The sequence below is a fragment of the Saccopteryx bilineata genome, chromosome 1 (assembly GCF_036850765.1).
Source record: "Saccopteryx bilineata isolate mSacBil1 chromosome 1, mSacBil1_pri_phased_curated, whole genome shotgun sequence".
Taxonomy (NCBI): Eukaryota; Metazoa; Chordata; class Mammalia; order Chiroptera; family Emballonuridae; genus Saccopteryx; species Saccopteryx bilineata.
Window position 1 is genome coordinate 46240365 of NC_089490.1, and position 21668 is coordinate 46262032.

Genomic DNA, 21668 nt, shown 5'->3' on the forward strand with positions numbered 1-21668 from the left:
TTTTTCAGCTCGTGAATTGAGTTTTTCATTTCTGTTTGATTTGTTTTTATAGTTTCAATTTCCTTGGTAATATATTCTTTGTGTTCATTGAGTTGTTTTCTGATCTCCCTATATTGCCTTTCTGTGTTTTCTTGTATATCTCTGAGTATTTTTAAGATTTCTATTTTAAATTCTCTGTCATTTAGCTCCAAGGCTTCCAATATGTTAAGTCTTTTCTCCATAGATTTTTCCACATCTATTTGTGTTACCTCTCTTTCTTTTGTATCCATAATATTCGATTTCCTCTTTCTTATCGGCATCTGAGGGTGGTCTTATTGTTAGCACTAATTAGAATTAATAAAGAGTAAAAAGAAAAAAAAAAGGGTAAAACACCCCACAAAAAAAACAGTAATAATTTATTATTTCCCCCTTTTTTCTCTCTTCTCTTTCCCTCCTCTCCCCTCCTCAGGGAAATATCGTGCCTATAATGGAGGGCCTGATTTGGGGTGAAGAGTTCAAGGGGCAAAAAAAAAGGGAGTAGGGACCTACTAAATGCAAAAAAAAAAAAAAAGGAAAAAAATCTTAGACAACCATAAGATGATTTGCTTGTAAGTGATGGTCAACTAAGAGATATAATGAGAGGGATAAGAGGGAACCAGAAAAAAGGACCAAAAAAGAATAATAAAGAAGAAAAAATAAAAATAATAAGTAAAAATCTGTTGTATTAAGTGGAGCGAAGACTAAATACAATGGAGACCTTGGGTTGGGAGGACCCAAAATGCCACAAAAATAAACAAACAAGAAAAAAAAAAAAAAAAACAAAAGCAAAAAAGAGAAATAAAGCCAAAAAAAAGCCTTGAGTCCCAAATTAACTAATTTGTTCATGATTGAGGATTATATGGGAGGAAAGTAAAATGAGAAAAGAAAAAACGAATAGAAAGGAAAAAATAAGAAAAAGAAAAAAACGAAGGAAGAAATAAAATAGGAGGAGAAAAAAACAAAATAAAGCAAGACAAAAACAAAACAAAAACAAAAGAGGAGAGAGTGAGAGTTAAGTGTTTTGGAGTATAACCTTAAAGGAGGGTGAGGATGAAGAAGAAAAATAAAATGCAACACTCATGGGTAGTGTAGTTCAAGAAAGGGGAAGCATAAGATGGGCAGAGAGTAGAAGGACCGAGGTGGAGGAAATAAAGGCAAAAAGATAGAAGAAACAAACAACAACAACAACAACAAAAAAATTAGTGGATCAAGTTGTAAAGTCTGTGGGTTTTTCTTGATTTTGAGAGGTTAACTTCTTCCTTTTTCTTTTCTCTCCCTCTTCCTAGTCGGTGACTCTGTACCCCAGGCTCTGCCCCTGTGTCACTCTTAGGTAGGGATTTGCAGTTGATGGGATTCTATGGCAATGTCATATAATTGGCTTTAGTCTTGCTGGAAGTAAAGGCTTGTTGGCGTTTGCAGGGTCCAACGATGAGAGAGTTTGCTTTCCTGGATTCTCTCTCCTAGTCCCCCCTTTCTGAATTAGCAGCCTGGTGATCCAGCTATAAGGCTGCAACTGCTTCTGCCTGGGGAGTAAGAGGCTCAAAGAGCTGGGAAATCCCCACTCTATCCCCACTCAGTGCAAGGCTTTGGGAAAGGCTCTGGTAGTCAGGGCCTCCAGTGTAATCAGGGGGGGGTGGGAGTCAATTGTTGTCAAGGTGGCTGTTCAGCGCCTATCATTTAGTTGGACCTCTCATCCCAGGCTTTCCACACTTTGTAGCCTGTTTTTGCAGGGAAGAAGAGGCACTAGTCTCTGCTTACGACTAGTGTAGTATAGACCTTATTATCTGCCAAGTCCTTCTTGTTAGCGTTTATCCCTGAATATGAAGGCTCTATCAATCAGAAGTTGCCCCCGCCCCTTTAGCGAGAGGCACTAAAAAATATCACGCCTCTTGTCTTGGATCGCTGAACTGAGAGAGATCTTATCAATTAGAACCGAGGGTGCGCAGATTTTATGGGTTAAGCTAATTTCAGTGATTGGGTCGGAGCTGTGCTTCCGAAGGTATTTTAGGCTGCCTGCGCGCGCCCCTCCCCCAACGCTTGATTGTTAGCTTGAATGGCTGGGTGAGGTGCCCCGCCCACGGAGAGAATCTCCCAAGTAGGGAAGATCACCCTGGTGCCTCTCCCGCTCGCCCTGCCGCTGGCGGCTGGATCGCACCAGGCGCAGGATAATGGAGCCCCCTGGGTGTGCGGGCCAGCAGGGCGCCCTGGGCGCGTGGAATGCCCAAGGCACGCACGGGAATGGGGCGCTCTGGGCACCGGTGGCCGGCGACCCCCACTCGCAGTGTGCGGGCCGCTGGGAACGTCAGCGGTGCTCAACCGGACCGGGGGTGCTCGCGCGGCGGCTCATGGCGGCCGCTCGTGGTGGCGGTTAGCGGCGGCCGCTTGCGGCGGCGGCTCGCGGGGGCTCGCGGCGGCTCACGGTGGCGGCTCGCGTCGGCCGCTCACGGCGGCTCGCGGTTCCCAAGTATATGGGCTGACTCACCGCAGGCGCACTCCCTCGCGGCTTGAATGAGCGTCGCTGCGGTAGCTTCCTCCACACCCTCGTCTCTCAGATTCAAGTGATAACAGTCCTTTTGCTTTCAGTTTGTGTGGAACTCTGGAATGCTCCGAGGATAAATTTTTCTGTTTCTAGTTGATAAATTTGTTGTGATTTAGGGGAGAGCTGTCGGACGCGCTGCTCACGGCGCCATTTCTGTGACGTCACTGGCATCCAACTTCTAAACAGAAACACTTGAGGCCAGAAAGGAATGGCAAGAAATATTCAAAGTAATGCAGAACAAGAACCTACAACCCACGAAGTGAAATAAGTAAATCAGAAAAAAACAAGAACTGCAGGATTCCACACATTGGTGGGACATAAAAACGAGACTAAGAGACATGGACAAGAGGGTGGTGGTTACAGGGGGTAGGGAGAGGGAAGGAGGGAAGGAGGGAGAGAGAGAAGGGTACAAGGAAAACTAGATAGAAGGTGACGGAGGACAATCTTACTTTGGGTGATGGGTATGCAACATAATTGAATGACAAGATAACCTGGACATATTTTCTTTGAATATATGTACCCTGATTTATTGATGTCACCCCATTAAAATTAATAAAAATTTATTTATTAAAAAATCAGTAAGATAAACATTAAAAATAATAAAAAAAAAGAACCTACAACCAAGACTACTTTATTCAGCAAAGCTATTGTATAAAATGAAGGAGAAATAAAAAGCTTTCCAGACAAAAAAAAAACTCAAGGAATTCACTACAACCAAACCAATGCTGCAAGAAATGCTAAGGGGCCTGTTGTAAACTGATCAAAGGGGGAAAAGAATATAGCAAAAGAGGAATACAGCTTTAAAGAATAAAATGGCAATAAACACTACATATCAATAATAACCTTAAATGTAAACGGGTTAAATGATCCAATCAAAAGACATAGAGTAGCTGCATGGATAAGAAAACAGGACCCTTACATATGCTGTCTACAAAAGTCACACCTTAAAACAAAAGATGCACATAAACTGAAGGTAAAAGGATGGAAAAAATATTTCATGCAAATGGAAATGAAAAAAAAGCTGGGGTAGCAATACTTATATCAGACAAAATAGACTTTAAAACAAAGGCTATAGTAAGAGATAAAGAAGGAAACTACATAATGATAAAGGGAGCAATCCAACAGGAAGATATAACCATTATAAATATCTACGCACCTAATATAGGAGCACCTAAATATATAAAGCAGACTTTGATGGATATAAAAGGTGAGATCAACAGCAATACTATAATAGTAGGTGATTTCAATACCCCAAACATCAATAGATAGATCCTCAAAAAAAAAATTAACAAAGAAACAGCAGACTTAAAGGACATACTAGATCAACTCGATTTAATAGATATCTTCAGAACCTTTCACCCTAAAGCAGCAGAATATACATTCTTTTCAAGTGCTCATGGTACATTCTCTAGGATAGAACACATGTTAAGGTATAAAAGCAGTCTCAACATTTTTTTTTTTTAGAGACAGAGAGAGAGTCAGAGAGAGGGATAGATAGGGACAGACAGGAACAAAGAGAGATGAGAAGCATCAATCATTAGTTTTTCGTTGCAACACCTTAGTTGTTCATTGATTGCTTTCTCGTGTGTGCCTTTACTGTGGGTCTACAGCAGACTGAATAACCCCTTGCTTGAGCCAGCGACCTTGGGTTCAAGCTGGTGAGCTTTGCTCAAACCAGATGAGCCCATGCTCAAGCTGGTGACCTCAGAGTCTCAAACCTGGGTCCTCCACATTCCAGTCCGACACTCTATTGACTGTGCCACCGCCAGATCAGGCTCAACAAATTTAAGAAGATTGAAATTGTATCAAGCATTTTCTCTGATCACAATGGCATGAAACTAGATATCAACCACAACAGAAAAACTAAAAAATACTCAAACACTTGGAAACTAAATAGCATGTTATTAAATAACAAATGGGTTAACAATGAGATCAAAGAAGAAATTAAAAAATTCCTAGAAGTGAATGATAATGAGTATACATCAACTCAAAATTTATGGAACACAGCAAAAGCAGTCCTGAGAGGGAAGTTTATAGCATTACAGGCATACCTTAAGAAACTAGAAAATGCTCAAATAAACAACTTGACACTGCATCTAAAAGAACTAGAGAAAGAACAGCAAGTAAAGCCCAGGATTAGTAGAAGGAAGGAAATAAAAAAGATCAGAGAGGAAATAAATGACATAGAGGCTAAAGAAACAATACAGAGAATCAATGAAACCAGGAGCTGGTTCTTTGAAAAGGTAAACAAGACTGAACCTTTAACCAGACTCACCAAGAAAAATAGAGAGAGGACTCAAATAAATAAAATTAGAAATGAGAGTGGAGAAATAACAACTGACACAACAGAAATACAAAATATTGTAAGAAAATACTATGAAGAACTGTATGCCAAAAAACTAGACAACCTAGATGAAATGGACAAATTCCTTGAAACATACAATCTTCCAAAAATCAATCTGGAAGAATCAGAAAACCTAAACAGACCGATTATAACAAATGAGATCGAAACAGTTATCAAAAAACTCCTGACAAAGAAAAGTCCTGGGTCTGATGGCTTCACAAGTGAATTCTACCAAATATTCAAAGAAGAACTAACTCCTATTCTTCTCAAGCTATTTCCAAAAATTCAAGAGGAAGGAAGACTTCCAAGCTCCTTTTATGAGGCGAGCGTAATTCTGATTCCAAAACCAGGCAAAGCCTGACCAGGCAGTAGCGCAGTGGATAGAGCATCAGACTGGGATTCTGAGGATCCAGGCTCAAACCCCGAGGTTGCCAGCCTGAGTGTGGACTCATCTGGTTTTAGCAAAAGCTCACCAGCTTAGACCCCAGGTCGCTGGCTTGAGCAAGGGGTTACTCAGTCTCTTGAAGGCCCACGGACAAGGCACATATGAGAAAGCAATCAATGAACAACTAAGGTGTTGCAATGCGCAACAAAAAACTAATGATTGATGCTTCTCATCTATTAGTTCCTGTCTGTCTGTCCTTGTCTATCCCTCTCTCTGACTCTCTCTCTGTCCCTGTAAAAAATAAAATTAAAATAAAAACAGGCAAAGACAACACAAAGAAAGAAAATTATAGGCCAATATTTCTGATAAATATAGATGCTAAAATCCTCAACAAAATATTAGCAAACTGGATCCAGCAGTATATGAAAAAAATCATACATCATGATCAAGTGGGATTTATTCTGGGGAGGCAAGGCTGGTACAATATTCGCAAATCAATTAATGTGATTCATCACAAAAGGAAGGAGAAAAACCATATGATATTTCAATAGATGCAGAAAAAGCATTTGATAAAATTCAGCACCCATTCATGATCAAAACTCTCAGTGGGAATATAGGGAACATACCTCAACATGAGAAAGGCCATCTATGACAAACCCACAACCGACATCACACTCAATGGGCAAAAATTAAAAGCAGTCCCCTTAAGATCAGGAACGAGGCAGGGGTGCCCCCTTTCACCACTTTTATTCAACATAGTTCTGGAAGTCCTAGCCGCAGCAATCAGACAAGAAGAAGAAACAAAAGGTATCCAAATTGGAAAAGAAGAAGTAAAACCATCATTATTTGCAGATGATATGATATTGTATATAGAAAACCCTAAAGTCTCAGTCAAAAAACTACTGGATCTGATAAATGAATTCAGTAAGGTGGCAGGATATAAAATTAATACTCAGAATTCAGAGGCATTTTTATACACCAACAATGAACTGTCAAAAAGAGAAATTAAGGAAACAATCCCCTTCACTATTGCAAAAATAATAATAATAAAGTACCTCGAGTAAATTTAACCAAGGAGACTAAAGACTTGTACTTGGAAAATTATAAAACATTGATAAAAGAAATCAAGGAAGATACAAACAAGTGGAAGCATATACTGTGCTCATGGTTAGGAAGAATAAACATCATTAAAATGTCTATATTACCCAAAGCAATTTATAAATTCAATGCAATATCAATTAAAATACCAATGACATACTTCAAAGATATAGAACACATATTCCAAAAATTTATATGGAACCAAAAAAACATGAGTAGCCTCAGCAATCTTGGAAAAGAAGAATAAAGCTAGAGGTATCACACTTCCTGATATCAAGTTATACTACAAGGCCATTGTACTCAAAACAGCCTGGTACTGGCATAAGAACAGGCATATAGATCAATGGAACAGAAAAGAGAACCCAGAAATAAACCCACATCTTTATGGACAACAATATTTGACAAAGGAGGTAAGAGCATACAATGGAGTAAAGACAGCCTCTTTAACAAATGGTGTTGGGAAAATTGGACATCTACCTGCAAAAAAATGAAACTAAACCACCAACTTACACCATTCACAAAAATAAACTCAATATAGATAAAAGACTTAAATGTAATCTGTAAAACCATAAGCATCTTAGAAGAAAACATAGGCAGTAAGCTTTCCAACATCTTTTGCAGCAATATATTTGCTGATTTATCTCCACAGGCAAGTGAAATAAAAGACAGGATAATCAAATGGGACTATATCAAACTAAAAAGCTTTTGCACAGCTAAAGACAATAAGAACAGAATAAAAAAGCAAACTACACTGGTGGTAGTCAACCTGGTCCCTACCGCCCACTAGTTGGGCATTCCAGCTTTCATGGTGGGTGGTAGTGGAGCAACCAAAGTATAAATAAAGAAATAGATTTAACTATAGTAAATTGTTTTATAAAAATTTACTCTGTCAAACAGCAAAAATCTGACATAAAGTACTTGGTAAGTAATTATTATATGCTTTAACTAGCTGTAACTTTGTTTTATAAATTTTATAAAGTTACTTCCCTAATTTATGAATCACCATTACTGTGGAACCAGTGGGTGGTTAGAAAATTTTACTACTAACAGAGATACAAAAGTGGGCAGTAGGTATAAAAAGGATAACTACCCCTGAACTACAAAATGGGAGAATATATATATATTTTTTTAATTAATTTATTTATTTATTCATTTTTTTAGAGAGGAGAGAGAGGGAGAGAGAGGAGAGAGAGACAGAGAGAGAGAAGGGGGAGGAGCTGGAAGCATCAACTCCCATATGTGCCTTGACCAGGCAAGCCCAGGGTTTTGAACCGGCGACCTCAGCATTTCCAGGTCACGCTTTATCCACTGCGCCACCACAGGTCAGACGGGAGAATATATTTGACAATACATCTGATAAGGGGTTAATAACCAAAATTTATAAAGAACTTGTAAATCTCAACACCAGGAAGACAAACAATCCAATCAAAATATGGGAAAAAGAAATGAATAGACACTTCTCCAAAGAGGACATACAGATGGCCAATAGGCATATGAAAAAATGCTCACATCACTAATAATTAGAGAAATGCAAATTAAAACCACAATGAAATATCACCTCACACCAGTAAGAATGGCGCTCACCAACAAAACAACACAGAATAAGTGCTGGCGAGGATATGGAGAAAGGGGAACCCTCCTGCACTGCTGGTGGGAATGCAGACTGGTGCAGCCACTGTGGAAAACAGTATGGAGATTCCTCAAAAAATTAAAAATCAAACTGCCTTTTGACCCAGCTATCCCACTTTTAGGAATATACCTTAAAAACACCATAGCACTGTTCCAAAAGGAGAAATGCACCCCCATGTTTATGGCAGCATTGTTCACAATAGCAAAGATCTGGAAACAGCCCAAGTGTCTGTCAGTGGACAAGTGGATTAAAAAGCTTTGGTACATATATACTATGGAATACTACTCAGCCATAAGAAATTATGACATTGGATCATTTACAACAACATGGATGAACCTTGATAACATTATACTGAGTGAAATAAGTAAATCAGAAAAAACTAAGAACTGTATGATTCCATACATAGATGTGACATAAAAATGAGACTCAGAGACATGGAGAAGAGTATGGTGATTACCGGGGGGTGGGGGGGGAGAAGAGGGAGAAACGAGAGAGAGGGGTTGGGGGTAGGGGAGGGGCACAAAGAAAACCAGATAGGAGGTGATGAAAGACAATCTGACTTTGGGTGATGGGTAGGCAACATAATCAAATGTCAAAATAACCTGGAGATGTTTTCTCTGAACATATGTACCCTGATTTATCAATGCCACCCCATTAAAATTAATTATAATAATAATAATAAATAAATAAATAAATGTTTCACTTTGCTAGGTTTAGCCCCGCCAATCTTTAACAATTGTTTTAAGAGACAGATATAGGGATGGCATTTCATAACACCATCCCCGCTCCCCATTGCTACGCTGTATTTTCCTGAGGTTGTCCTTACCACTTTCCTGTGATAAACTGAACTGAGGCCTCTATTTCCCCTCTGGGTCCAGCAGTTATTTTCTTAATTACTCTGGCAATCCTTCTTCCAATTGGGTCACTGTTCCAATCGAGTTTCTGTTCTGTTTCGGTCCCTGTTCAGGTGCCACTTGCCACAACCAGCTCAGCAATGAGTGTGCATGAAAGGAAGGTGCTGCAGGACTTAAGAAAAAACACACAAGACACAACATAAAGATAGATACAGGGGACTCCAGCCTCTAGGACTGAGATCCCAGATCTCTGCAGCCTCATTGTATTTATTTGTGTCTTCACTCATCAAGCAAATTAGCAGAGCCAGGGTCAAATTAGTCAACAATGGATTCAGGTGCAGAGAAAAAGGACCAACCGATGCCTCCCAAGTATGTAGGAAAATGGCTATAGGAATCAACCACTTCCTATAAACAATCAGAGTAGGCTTGTTGGAGCAGAGTTCTGCCCCCGCAGGACTTGGCATTTCAAAGTCCACACCAAAGACTTGTCTCAAGGCTGCAGTTTAATCTCTCAGCCGTTTTTCTACAGCATCTTGCACAGTGTGGGTTGTCTGTACATAAAGTCATCTTTGGAAATTTATCCCATAGGTAATTTCAAGTCACTATATGTAAACAGCAATGATATTGGAGGATAATTTCTCATCATAAAAAATATTTGTAAATTACTTAGTGCAAAGCAACAGAAGGATAGAAGAATACATCTCCACTAGGCATCTCAAAAGTATAACACATCATCACATGCTCTGAGGAGCATTTTCCTAAAACTTGCAAAAAAAATACCATTGTTCTAAATTTGATAATGGGGCCACTCACAGATGATGTCAGAGTAATGACAACGTGAGTGATACTCCTAATTTCTCTCCTTGAAATTTCAACAGATTGAACAACTATAACACGGAAAAGGAACTCTAGATGGGCTCACGGGCACACTGAAAGATCCATGCACCAAATGGACTAAAGATGGGACGGGTTGAAAAGGGGAGGCAGAAGATAAAATGCTTCCATGGTGGGCTCTGAAAAGGAGACAAATGTGTAGTGACTGGATTTTTTTTCTCTGATGTACTACAGGGAGGAGGGAAACTCAGGCTATTTGGGTTTTATCTGAGGTGTACTGAGAGGGAAAACCAGAGTGACTGGATCTCCTTCTGTCAAGGAGAAGTGGTGCGATAGAGGAGCAGAAGGGGAGATAGACCAAAATGACCAGAACACAGGGTCACAGCCAGTGTTCCCATGGTCAGCCTATAGCCTGCACTCAGCAGAGACAAAGAAAACTAAATTGTGGCCCAGTCTTCCAGATCCTGCCTCCCTCACCTCTCAGGTATGGGTGGCAGAGACAAAACCCACAACTAGCTTTCCAGAGCTACTCTCTCCCCTGAAGAACAGAGGTGCTACACATCTGGTCCCTGGATCTGTTGAGATGTAAGGAGGATCACCCAGAAGGTCCCTGGATCTGTTGAGATGTAAGGAGGATCACCCAGAAGCCTGAAATTGCCATTGCTAGAGCCGTAAAACTGTAAAGTGCTCACAACACACCCTACCCACCAATGTGACTGTGGCTCCACTTACATCATTGCAACAGCAACATCTCAACAGAGGACTGCCCAGCAACTTCACAAAGTTAAACTTGTAATACAGCAACACTTAATGAAAGAAACCTCTCAAAATCAAAAATTGCTTTTCCTTTTTTTCATTTTTTTCTTTTTTCCTTTTCCCTTTTTTCTTCTTATTTTTTTCTCCTTTTCTCCTTTGAATTTGATTTTCTTTAATTTTTCTATTTTCTATTTTTATTTTTTTGTGGGTGTCTTGTTTCTTTTTCAATTTTTTGGTTTTCAATCTTTGTTTTCTATGGCTTTTCTCTTGTCATAATTTTTTAAACTTTTCTAATTTTATTGGATTATTTTTATTTTCATTTTTTTAGTTGTTTTTTTGTTATGGTTCTTAACAATACCATTCTCAAATGCCATGAAGGAAGAAAAAAATCAAATACCATGGCAAGAGAGAAACATAGTTTAAAAAGAAAATGAAAAATCTCCATTAAAAAATCTCAATCACATGGAAACCTTGGATTTAAATGATAGAGAATTCAAAATTCTCTGAAAATACTCACTGAGATTCGAGAAAACACCAATAAGCAACATAATGAGCTCACAAAGGAGGTTGAAATTTAAAAACAGAGACAAAGAACTCAATACATAAATTGAAAACTGAGGTAGCAAGTTTAGGTAATAGAACAAGCTAGACAGAAGAAAGAATCAGTGACATCAAAGACACAGACCTACTAAAAAATAAAACATAAAATGGCTATAGGAAATTCTCAAGCATCAATTATTACCTTAAATGTAAATGGACTGAACTCACCAATAAAGAGATACAGACTAGCAGATTATATCAAAAAGCAAACCCAACCATATTCTTCCTTAAAGAGACACATCTAAACTACAAGAGCAAATGTGGACTCAAAGTGAAAGGTTGGAAAACAATTCTCCAAGTAAATAATATCCAAATGAAAGAGGAGAAATTAGCACAGACATCATAGATATACAAAAGATCATAGTAGAACACTATAAAAGAGTATATGCCACCAAATTCAAAAACCTAGAGCAGGGGTCGGGAACCTATGGCTCGTGAGCCAGATGTGGCTCTTTTGATGGCTGCATCTGGCTCACAGACAAATCCTTAATAAAAAAAATAATGTTAAAAATATAAAACATTCTCATGTGTTACAATCCATTCATTTCCTACTGCTCATATTCATGGTTGCAGGTGGCTGCAGCCAATCACAGCTGTCCTCTGAGACAACACCAAATTTTTATTGGCTAATACGTAATGTACACTGGTTGTTGTATGGCTCTCATGGAATTACATTTTAAAATATGTGGTGTTCATGGCTCTCTCAGCCAAAAAGTTTCCCGACCCCTGACCTAGAGGAAATGGGTGAATTCCTAGAACTATACAGTCTTCCTAGACTGAGTCTTAAAGAAGTAGAAAACCTAAATAGACCTATAAGCAGAGAGGAAATAGAAACAACTATTAAAAATCTCCCAAAAGCCTGCCTATGCAGTGGCATAGTGGATAGAGTGTCAGACTGGGATGGGATCATAGACATGACCTATGGTCACTGGCTTGAGCCCACAGGTTGCTGGCTTGAACTCAAGTTCACTGGCTTGAGAAAGGGGTCACTTGCTCTGCTATAGACCTCTGGTCAAGGCACATATGAGAAAGCAATCAATGAACAACTAAAGAGACTAAGGAGCTATACAAAGAATTGATGCTTCTCATCTCTCTTCCTTCCTGTCTGTCCCTATCTGTCCCTCTCTCTGTCTCTCTGTCTCTGTCACAACACACACACACACACACACACACAAAAAAAAAAACTCCCAAAAAACAAAAGTCCAGGACCAGATGGCTACACTAGTGAATTCTACCAAACATTCAAAGAAGATTTGTTACCTATCCTTCTTGAAGTCTTCCAAAAAATAGAAAAATAAGCGGTTCTCTCTAATACATTTTATGAGGCTAACATAACCCTCATACAAAAACCTGGCAAGGACAATACAAAAAAAGAAAACTAAAGACCAATATCTCTAATGAATACAGATGCAAAAATACTAAACAAAATACTAGCAAACTAAATACATCAACTGTTGGGCAAATAAGTGTATAACAAGTATGTTAGGCTTGCTCGCTTGTATTTTGCCTGATTAGTGCTTGAGCACAGGGTAGTGTCATGTGTGTATAGTCTATGTAAGGCTGTAGGTGCTGGCTGTCAGGGTGGCACATTGCAAATTATGAATTGCCTGCTTGCTTGGGAGGGGCCGTTGTTTGCTTTTTACTAAGGAGAAGCACCCCCTCCCCCGGCCTATTCGGCTGGAGAGTCCTGTGAGGGAGAAGCAGTTTTGTCCTGCCTGCTTACTTGTCCTTTGTTGTGAGACTCTAATAAATGAAATGGCCCACCATTTTCTTGCTCCACAGTTCCTTTACTGTCTTCCCAAATTCAATGGGAACTTGCATCATCTTGGCCACTGGTCTTACAACAACACATTGAAAAAATAATATATCACGATCAAGTGGGACTTATTCCAGGAGTACAAGGATGGTTTAAAGTATGAAAATTGATCAATGTAATATACCACATCAACAAAACAATGAACAAATATCATATGATCCTATCAATAGATGCAGAAAAGGCAATAGATAAGATACAACATCCTTTTATGTTTAAAACACTCAATAAAATCAGAAAAGAAGGAAAGTACCTTTGATAAAGTCTATATATTATAAACCATCAGCTGGTATCATACTAAATGGTGAAAAAAATGAAGGCTTTTCCTCTAAAGTCAGGAATAAGATAAGGTTGCGCATTCTCTCCACTCTTATTCATCATAGTTCTAGAAGTTCTAGCCAGAGCAATCAGGCAAGAGAATGAATTAAAAGGCATCCATATCAGGAAAGAGGAAGTAAAGGTATTACTTTTTGCAGTGACATGATCCTGTAGATCAGCGGTTCTCAACCTGTGGGTCGTGACCCCGGCAGGGGTCGAACTACCAAAACACAGGGGTCGCCTGTGCGTTGAGAACCGCTGCTGTAGGTGGAAAACCCCAAAGACTCCACCAAAAAACTATTAGAAACAATAAACCAATATAGTAGTCTCAGTATACAAAATCAATAATCAAAGTCTGTGGCTTACCTATACACCAACAATAAAACTTCAGAAAATAAACTAAAAAAAAAAATTTCTTTTACAATTGCAACAAAAAAATATAATACCTAGAAATAAACTTGCCAAAAGATATGAAGGACTTATATTCTGAAAACTCCACAACATTATTTAAAAAAAATTTAAAAGACACAATTAAGTGGAAAAATATTTCATGTTCATGGACTAGCAGAACCACCATAGTTAAAATGGCCATATTGTCTACGGCCATACCACCCTGAACGCGCCCGATCTCGTCTAAAATGGCCATATTACCCAAAGCAATATACAAATTTAATGCAATCCTCATCAAAACCCCAGTCATTTTTTAAAGAAGTAGAACAAAAAATCACCAGGTTTGTATAGAACCATAAAAACCTCAAATAGCCAAAGCAATCCTGAGGAAAAGAAATGAAGCTGGAGGTATCACACTACCTGACTTCAAATTACACTATAGAGCCACGATCATCAAAACAGCATGGTATTGGAAGAAAAACAGACATATGACCAATGGAATACAATCGAGAGCCCAGAAATAAAACCACATATATATGGACAAATAATCTGCAAAAAGGAGCCAAAAGCACACAATGGAGAAAAGAAAGCCTCTTCAATAAATGCTGCTGGGAACATTAGAAAGCCACCTGTAAAAAAATGAAACTTGACAACAATTTGTCCCCCTGTACAAATATTAATTCAAAATGGGTCAAAGATCTAAATATAAGATCTGAAACAATAAATTACATAGTAGAAAACATTTGTACTAAGTGTACGGACTTTGGCTGTAGAGAACAATTTATAACTTTGACCCTAAAGGCAAGGGAAGTAAAGGCAAAAATAAATGAATGAGATTATATCAAACTAAAAAACTTCTGCACAGCAAAAGAAACTGACAGCAAAACAAATAGGCAGCCAACTAAATGGGAGATGGTATTTGCAAACAACAGCTCCAATAAGGTGTTAATATGTAAAATCTATAAAGAACTCACAAAGCTCAGCAACAAACAAGCAAACAATCCAATTAAAAAATAGGGAGAGGACCTAAACAGATACTCCTCCCAAGAGGATATATAAATGGCTAACACAGTGGTCCCCAACCTTTTTTGGGCCACGGACCGACTTAATGTCAGAAAATATTTTCACGGACCGGCCTTTAGGGTGGGACGGATAAATGTATCACGTGACCGAGACAAGCGTCAAGAGTGAGTCTTAGATGGATGTAACAGAGAGAATCTGATCATTTTTAAAAAATAAAACATCATTCAGACTTAAATATAAATAAAACGGAAATAATGTAAGTTATTTATTCTTTCTCTGCAGACTGGTACCAAATGGCCCACGGACCAGTACCAGTCCGTGGCCTGGGGCTTGGGGACCACTGGGCTAACAGATATATGAGAAGATGCTATCTTCACTAGTTATTCAAGAAATGCAAATCAAAACTACATTAAGGTCCTGGCCACTTGGCTCAGCAATAGAGCATCAGCCTGGCGTGTGGAAGTCCCAGGCTCAATTCCCAGCCAAGGCACACCAAAGCAGTGCCCATCTGCTTCTCCACCCTTCCCCCTCTTCTTTCTATCTCTCTCTTCCCCTCTCACAGCCAAGGCTCCATAGGAGCAAAGTTGACCCAGGAGCTGCGGATGGCTCCATGGCCTCTGCTGCAGGCACTAGAATAGCTCCAGTTGCAGCGGAGCAATGCCCCAGATGGGCCGAGCATTGCCCCCTGGTGGGTATGCCAGGTGGATCCTGGTAGGGTACATGCAGGAGTCTGTCTCTCTGCCTCCCCACTTCTCACTTCCAAAAAAAAAAAACTACATTGAGATACCCACCTCACTCCTGTTAGATTGGCTATTATCAATAAAACAGGTAATAAGAGATGGAGAGGCTGTGGAGAAGGTAACCTCATTCACTGCTGATGGGAATATAAACTGGTACCTGTTTTATGGAAGAAAGAATGGAGGTTCCTCAAAAAATTAAGAATTGAACTACCATATGACCCAGCAATCCCTCTACTAGGTATTTAATGTACCTAAAAAACTTGAAAACATTGGAATGTGAAAACAAATGCGTCTGACCAGGCGGCGGTGCCAAGAATATAGCTTCAAAGTGAGACGCAGAGGACCCAGGCTCGAGACCTCAAGGTCACCAGCTTGAGCGCGGGCTCATCTGGTTTGAGCAAGGCTCACCAGCTTGAGCCCAAGGTCGCTGGCTTGAGCAAGGGTTCAGTTGATCTGCTGTAACCCCCTAGTCAAGGCACATATGAGAGAGCAATCAATGAGCAACTAAGGTGTCACAACAAAGAATCGATGCTTCTCATCTCCTCTTCTGTCTGTCACAAAAATAAATAAATAAATACATGTGCACCCCCATGTTCATATCAGTATTATTAACAATGGCCAAGACATGGAAACAACCAAAGTGTCCCTCAATAGAGGACTAGATAAAGAAAATGTGGAACATACATACAATGGAATAAAACTCAGCCATGTATGGACCTTAAGAACACTATACTGAGTGAAATAAGTAAAGCAGAGAAAGATAAGAACTGTATAATTTCACACATAGGTGGGATATAAAACTGAGACTCATGAATATAGATAAAAGTGAAGTGGTTACCAGAAGGAGAGTGATATGGGGACATTGGGGCGGGTATGGGGGAGGGGCGTAAAAAGGGACAAATATAAGGTGACAGAAAATGATTTGACTTTGGGTGATGGGTACACAACATAATCAACAGTTCAAATGCAATAGAAACATTTACCTGAAACCTATGTACTCTTTTTGATCAATGTCACCCTGTTAAATTCAATTTTCTAAATAAAATTTTTTTAAAAAGATAATGGTTTTTATCTTGTTACCCAGGGTGAGAGAATGAGAGGTAGATTAGGATCTTTACTTTCTAGACTCTATATTCCTGTGGTGTTTGAATGTTCTAATAAAGATCATGTATCACTTTTATAATTAAGCAATTATAATGAAAATCAATTAATAAATAATAAATTCAATAAATATTTTTAAAGTACATATTGCTCTACATTATACATGCTGAGTCAACCCTTGTTTAAACACAAGAGAGGAAACCACTTGTTTAACTTTTTTCCTTTTCACTGATTTTATTGGGGTAACACTGGTTCACAAAATCATGCTGGTATCCCTTTTATGTACAATTCTACAACACATCATCTGTACACTGTCCTGTGGGTTTAACACCCCATGTCAAGTATCGGTCTCTCGCCATTTATCCCCCTACACCCTTCTTCAACTTCTCCTTCCCCCTTCTCCCAGGCAATGACCACACTGTTCCTGTCCATGAGTTTTTCTCCTTTCTTTTTTCACAATCCCTCCACTCCCTTCCAGGCCTCCAACCCCCACCCCACAGCTGTCAGCCTGCTCTCTATCTATGACTCTGTCTCTGTTTTACTTGTTAGTTCATTTTGTTCACTGGATTCCACATAGGAGGGAAATCATACGGTGCTTGTCTTTCCCTGACTGGTTTATTTTACTTAGCATAATGCTAAGAGAGGGAATTACCTTTTAAAGGGAAACCAGTTTCAATAACCTCAGTGCCTGTCCCCTGTGGGGACAACAAGATGACTATGGAAAGCTTGCTCCAGAGATGCTCTCTTCCTAAAATTCCATGTGGATTCTCATTCCATGGCCCACTGCTTCATGGGCCACTGTAGCCGGCCTTTCCCCGAGGTTCACTCACAGCTCTTCCTGAAGACTCTCTAAGTCATGTTGCTGGAACAGGTGCTCTCTGACAGCTCTCACTGAAGGGCAGCATAATGATTAACTTCAAATCTGAAGAACTTAGGGTCTCACGCCTGGCAAAGAATACATGTGCCACCCACGCAGCAATGGTTTTTAAAAGTGCTGTTTTATAAGATTTGGACACTGTAATAAAAGAATGTGGCATATTTCTCAATATCCAGTTGTTTTTCTCAAAGAACAACTCTTAAGGGCTTAGAGATTGTCACTCCTTACAGCAATATGAAGCTCTGTTTTCTGCAAAACTGTGAAGCCGTTTTTTCAGGAGCTTCTCTTTCATTTCAGATACTCCACATGTTACCAGGTAGTTACACTATGTATTCCAGACAAGGCAGATTAGCAATTGAGCCTGAAAATTTAGTATTGAGACTGGCTCTTAAATTTGCAAAGTATTGCCTGGCCTGTGGTAGCTCAGTGGATAGAGTGTCAACCTGGAACACTGAAGTCACTGGTTCAAAACCCTGGGCTTGCCTGATCAAGGTACATACAACAAGCAAGCAATGAACAACTGAAGTGAAGCAACTATACTTCTCACTCCTCCCAACCCCCGCTCTGCAAAATCAATAAATAAAATCTTTAAATTTGCAAAGGGTTGGAGACTTGAAAAGGAAAAGGTCTCCATGTCCTCCAGGTTTAGTTTGATTTGGAAAAGAGGAGATGTTCTTAACTTTACACATTTAACCAATAAACGTTTTAGATGAAGTACCGAAATGTCCAGAAATACTCTCAGAGCTTCTTGCTATGCTTTGCTCCACAATGCCTCTAACACGTCTTATCTGATATTGTAGGAGTTCGTGATGATTGTCGTCTTTGGTTTGGAGTTCATCATCCGAATCTGGTCTGCGGGTTGCTGTTGTCGATACAGAGGATGGCAAGGAAGACTGCGGTTTGCCCGAAAGCCCTTCTGTGTTATAGGTGAATATCAAAGTCCAAATATCTGGATTCCTCTATCCATTTCTTCTGTCTCTTGCCTTGCAACTGTTAATTAAGATTAAAAGTTAATATTCATGTAGTATTTATCATGTCAGGAGCTTTCATGTTTTAAAAGTGTTGACTTGTTGGCTTATTTAATCCTCACCACAACACTGTGAGGGAGGTATTTTTATTAGCTCCATTTTACAGATGAAAAAACTGAGGCAAAGAGAAGTGAAATAATTTACTAAAAGTCATATAAGCAGTCGGTGGTGGAGCTAGGATTGGAGCCAGGAGGTCTGGTTTTAGAACACCCACTTGTATCAATTAAATTACACTGAACTATGTGGTTCTCCAGTGTTTCCCTGAATTAAGGGAGCATTAATTTCAGTAAAGATAAAAAACCCTTTTTTCTCTACAATATGAGAAATATCCCTTCTATGCTTCTGATTAACTGGAATAGATAGAAATGTATTAGACCTGGGAATGCATATCAATTAGTATACTTCAAGACTGATTTCAAGTACGTTTTACTTTAGGCTCTGGTAACTTCAGACCGGATCAAGTGTTTTATACTCTGAAATATGAGTCCCCCACGCTGCAGTCCCTAAGAATCACATCTCTGCACCTCCCTCGACACTGTTCTCTCAGAGGGATTCTGTTCACCTAGGCACCAGCCTCTAATTATACTTCTTAATGAAGACAGCAGATAGCATTCTGGAGTTAAGATCTGATCTCTTTCAGCAATATATGTAAAAGTATATCATACAACTGAAAACCCTAGTTAATTATATCTCAATAAAAATTCATTTTAAAAAATAATAAGTTGCTTATACCACAACCCTCAATCCCTAAATATTTCAATGTAGCTTTCCTAAGAATAACCTTATTCTTTCGTAGAACCTTAAGTAAATTGAATATTGATACTATCTAATATGCCGAGTATGTTCCAGTTGTGTCAATTGACCCAATAATGTCCTTTACCACATTTTCTTCTTTTCAGTACATGAGCCGGTCTAAGATCACATATTGCATTTAGTTGTTGTCTCTTTAGTCTCTTTTAATCTAGAACAGTTTCTCAGACTTCCTTTGCCTCATGACATTGACATTTTAGGACAATATAGCCTCATACTCCCCCTTTTAAAAAAAATAGAATGTTCTTCTTTTTGAAAAAAAAAAAAACCTTTTATATAAAAGCTATTATTGTTATTGCTGTAATGGTTATTGTTATTTAACAGCTAAATTTGGTTTTCTTGTTCGTTTTGCTTTCTTATTTCTTTGGCAGCCTTTCAAATCCAAATACTGAAAGTTCTTGGTGAGGCTTACTTATTTCAACTATTTTCAATCTCAGAAAGTGGATTGATTTTTTTATTGAATTTATTGGGATGACATTGGTTCACAAAACCATACAGGTTTTAAGCACACAACTCAACATACCACCTTCTATCTGCCCTCTACATCATGTGCCCTCTGTACCCAGACATGACTCTTTCAGTCCCTCTTTCCCTGCCTCTGCCCACCTCCACCTAGCCCTTATCCCTGACCATTGCCACATTGTTGTCTTTGCTTACGTGATATATACATACATACATATATGTATATGTATTTTTTTTTGTCTAACCCCATTACCTTCTTTCACCCAGTCCCCTCTAATCTCAGAAAGTAGGTTTTTAATCCACAAAGTAGTCTACACTATCTTCTTCATCCACAACAGGTTTTTCACTTTGTTTTAGAAGTCAGGAATAATCTTAATTTTGTCCCTTACCCCTGCTCCCTGTGGCAGGGGCAGAGTGAATGGAAGGAAAAATTGGAGAAAGGGTCTCCCTTCCACGGGCACTGTTAAGAAGAGTCTCTAATTCCATCCTAGTTGTGAAGGAAGAGCCCACCCTGGGGTTAGAAGAATGGGTGTGCTCCCCAAACACTCTGCCATGGAGGTGATTTCATAGTATACACATTTCAAAAGAATCACCATTTGGTCAATCAAGCTTTGTAGAAATTTGGTTGTGTGAGAAGCACTGGAGTGACAATAATGAAATTCTAAATTAACTCAGTCTTCAAATGTCTTGTTTGGCCTCTGCTGATGAATTGTATTTGTACAGCTGCCTCTGTTCTGCAAAAGGCTTTTCTCCTTTTTGGAAACCTTCACTCAGGTATGGAGAAAAGTAGGCAGCAAGTCCCAGCCCTGCAGGCCCATCTAGCCCAAAGGCATATTAGTAAAAAAACTTGATTTTTCTCCCTGGGGACTTTTTTCTCTTTTTGCATTCTCTGGTTAAACAACATCATGAAGAACTATAATTTCATGTAAAACTACTGCACAAGTACTTTCTGTCCAATAAGGGCCCAAACCAAACAATTCACAAGGCCAATGGTTGGCCAGGACTCGCTCAGCTTCTACAGAATGAGGTTGGCTCATGGATGACTGCAGACATGTTCCATTCCAGATTTTAATACCAATTAAAAATCGGTTTTGCTCCAGTTCCAGAGGCAGTGCCCATGTATTTCTGGCCCCCAAGCTGAAAAAAAAGTTCTTTCCCAGATACCTGCTGCCTTTTGATAGCTATAACTAGGGATACATCAGTACGTCTTAGTCCTTTAATCTTTCTCTTCCTGTCTCAGGTCCTTGCGGGTCTGATGTAACACGTGGTTCTAAAAGTGATGTTATCTATAATTTTAGACACTTCTGGACCTATCGGTAGTGACCTTACAAATTTAGTATAACATAGTTTAGGCGCAGTTTTAGTTTAGGCTTTTTCTTCATTTGTTCTTTAAATTTTTTTTTTTGTATTTTTCTGAAGTTGGAAACAGGGAGGCAGTCAGACAGACTCCCGCATGCGCCCGACCAGGATCCACCCAGCATGCCCAACAGGGGGCGATGCTCCACCCATCTGAGGTGTTGCTCTGTCACAACCAGGGCCATTCTAGCGCCTGAGGCAGAGGCCATGGAGCCATCCCCAGCGCCTGGGCCAACTTTGCTCCAATGGAGCCTTGGCTGCGGGAGGGGAAGAGAGAGACAGAGAGGAAGGAGAGGGGGAGGGGTGGAGAAGCAGATGGGCACTTCTCCTGTGTGCCCTGGCCAGGAATCGAACCCGGGACTCCTGCACGCCAGGCTTATGCTCTACCACTGAGCCAACCAGCCAGGGCCTTTTCTTCATTTGGATATTTGATCTCTAGTAAGTTAATCACTTTACAAGAAAATGAATCCCTATGAAAACAAAGACAATGTGTATACTTACATTTAGGATAACTATGCATTTTTTTAGTCTTTTATTTAAAGTACATATGACAGTTTGATCCATGGTTCAGCTGAATTGGTAATAGTGAAACGTTCAAATGTGGCTCTTCAGTATGAGGTCAATAAAATTTAACTTGCACACAGGAACCAAATGTCACCTGTCTGAAGGCAGCAGGCTGTACCAGATGACAA

At 39.4% G+C, this 21668-nt stretch overlaps 1 protein-coding gene across 3 annotated transcripts in view; it reads left to right on the plus strand.

Annotated features, from left to right (window-relative positions):
* The window catches only part of KCNQ5 (potassium voltage-gated channel subfamily Q member 5), a 625390-nt gene that overhangs the window by 433900 nt on the left and 169822 nt on the right, over nt 1–21668 (plus strand). For all 3 annotated transcript variants that reach the window (XM_066253628.1, XM_066253635.1, XM_066253639.1), the window contains exon 3: nt 18121–18247. In XM_066253628.1, coding sequence (XP_066109725.1) covers nt 18121–18247 — 127 coding nt within the window. The remainder of the gene's footprint in view (nt 1–18120; nt 18248–21668) is intronic.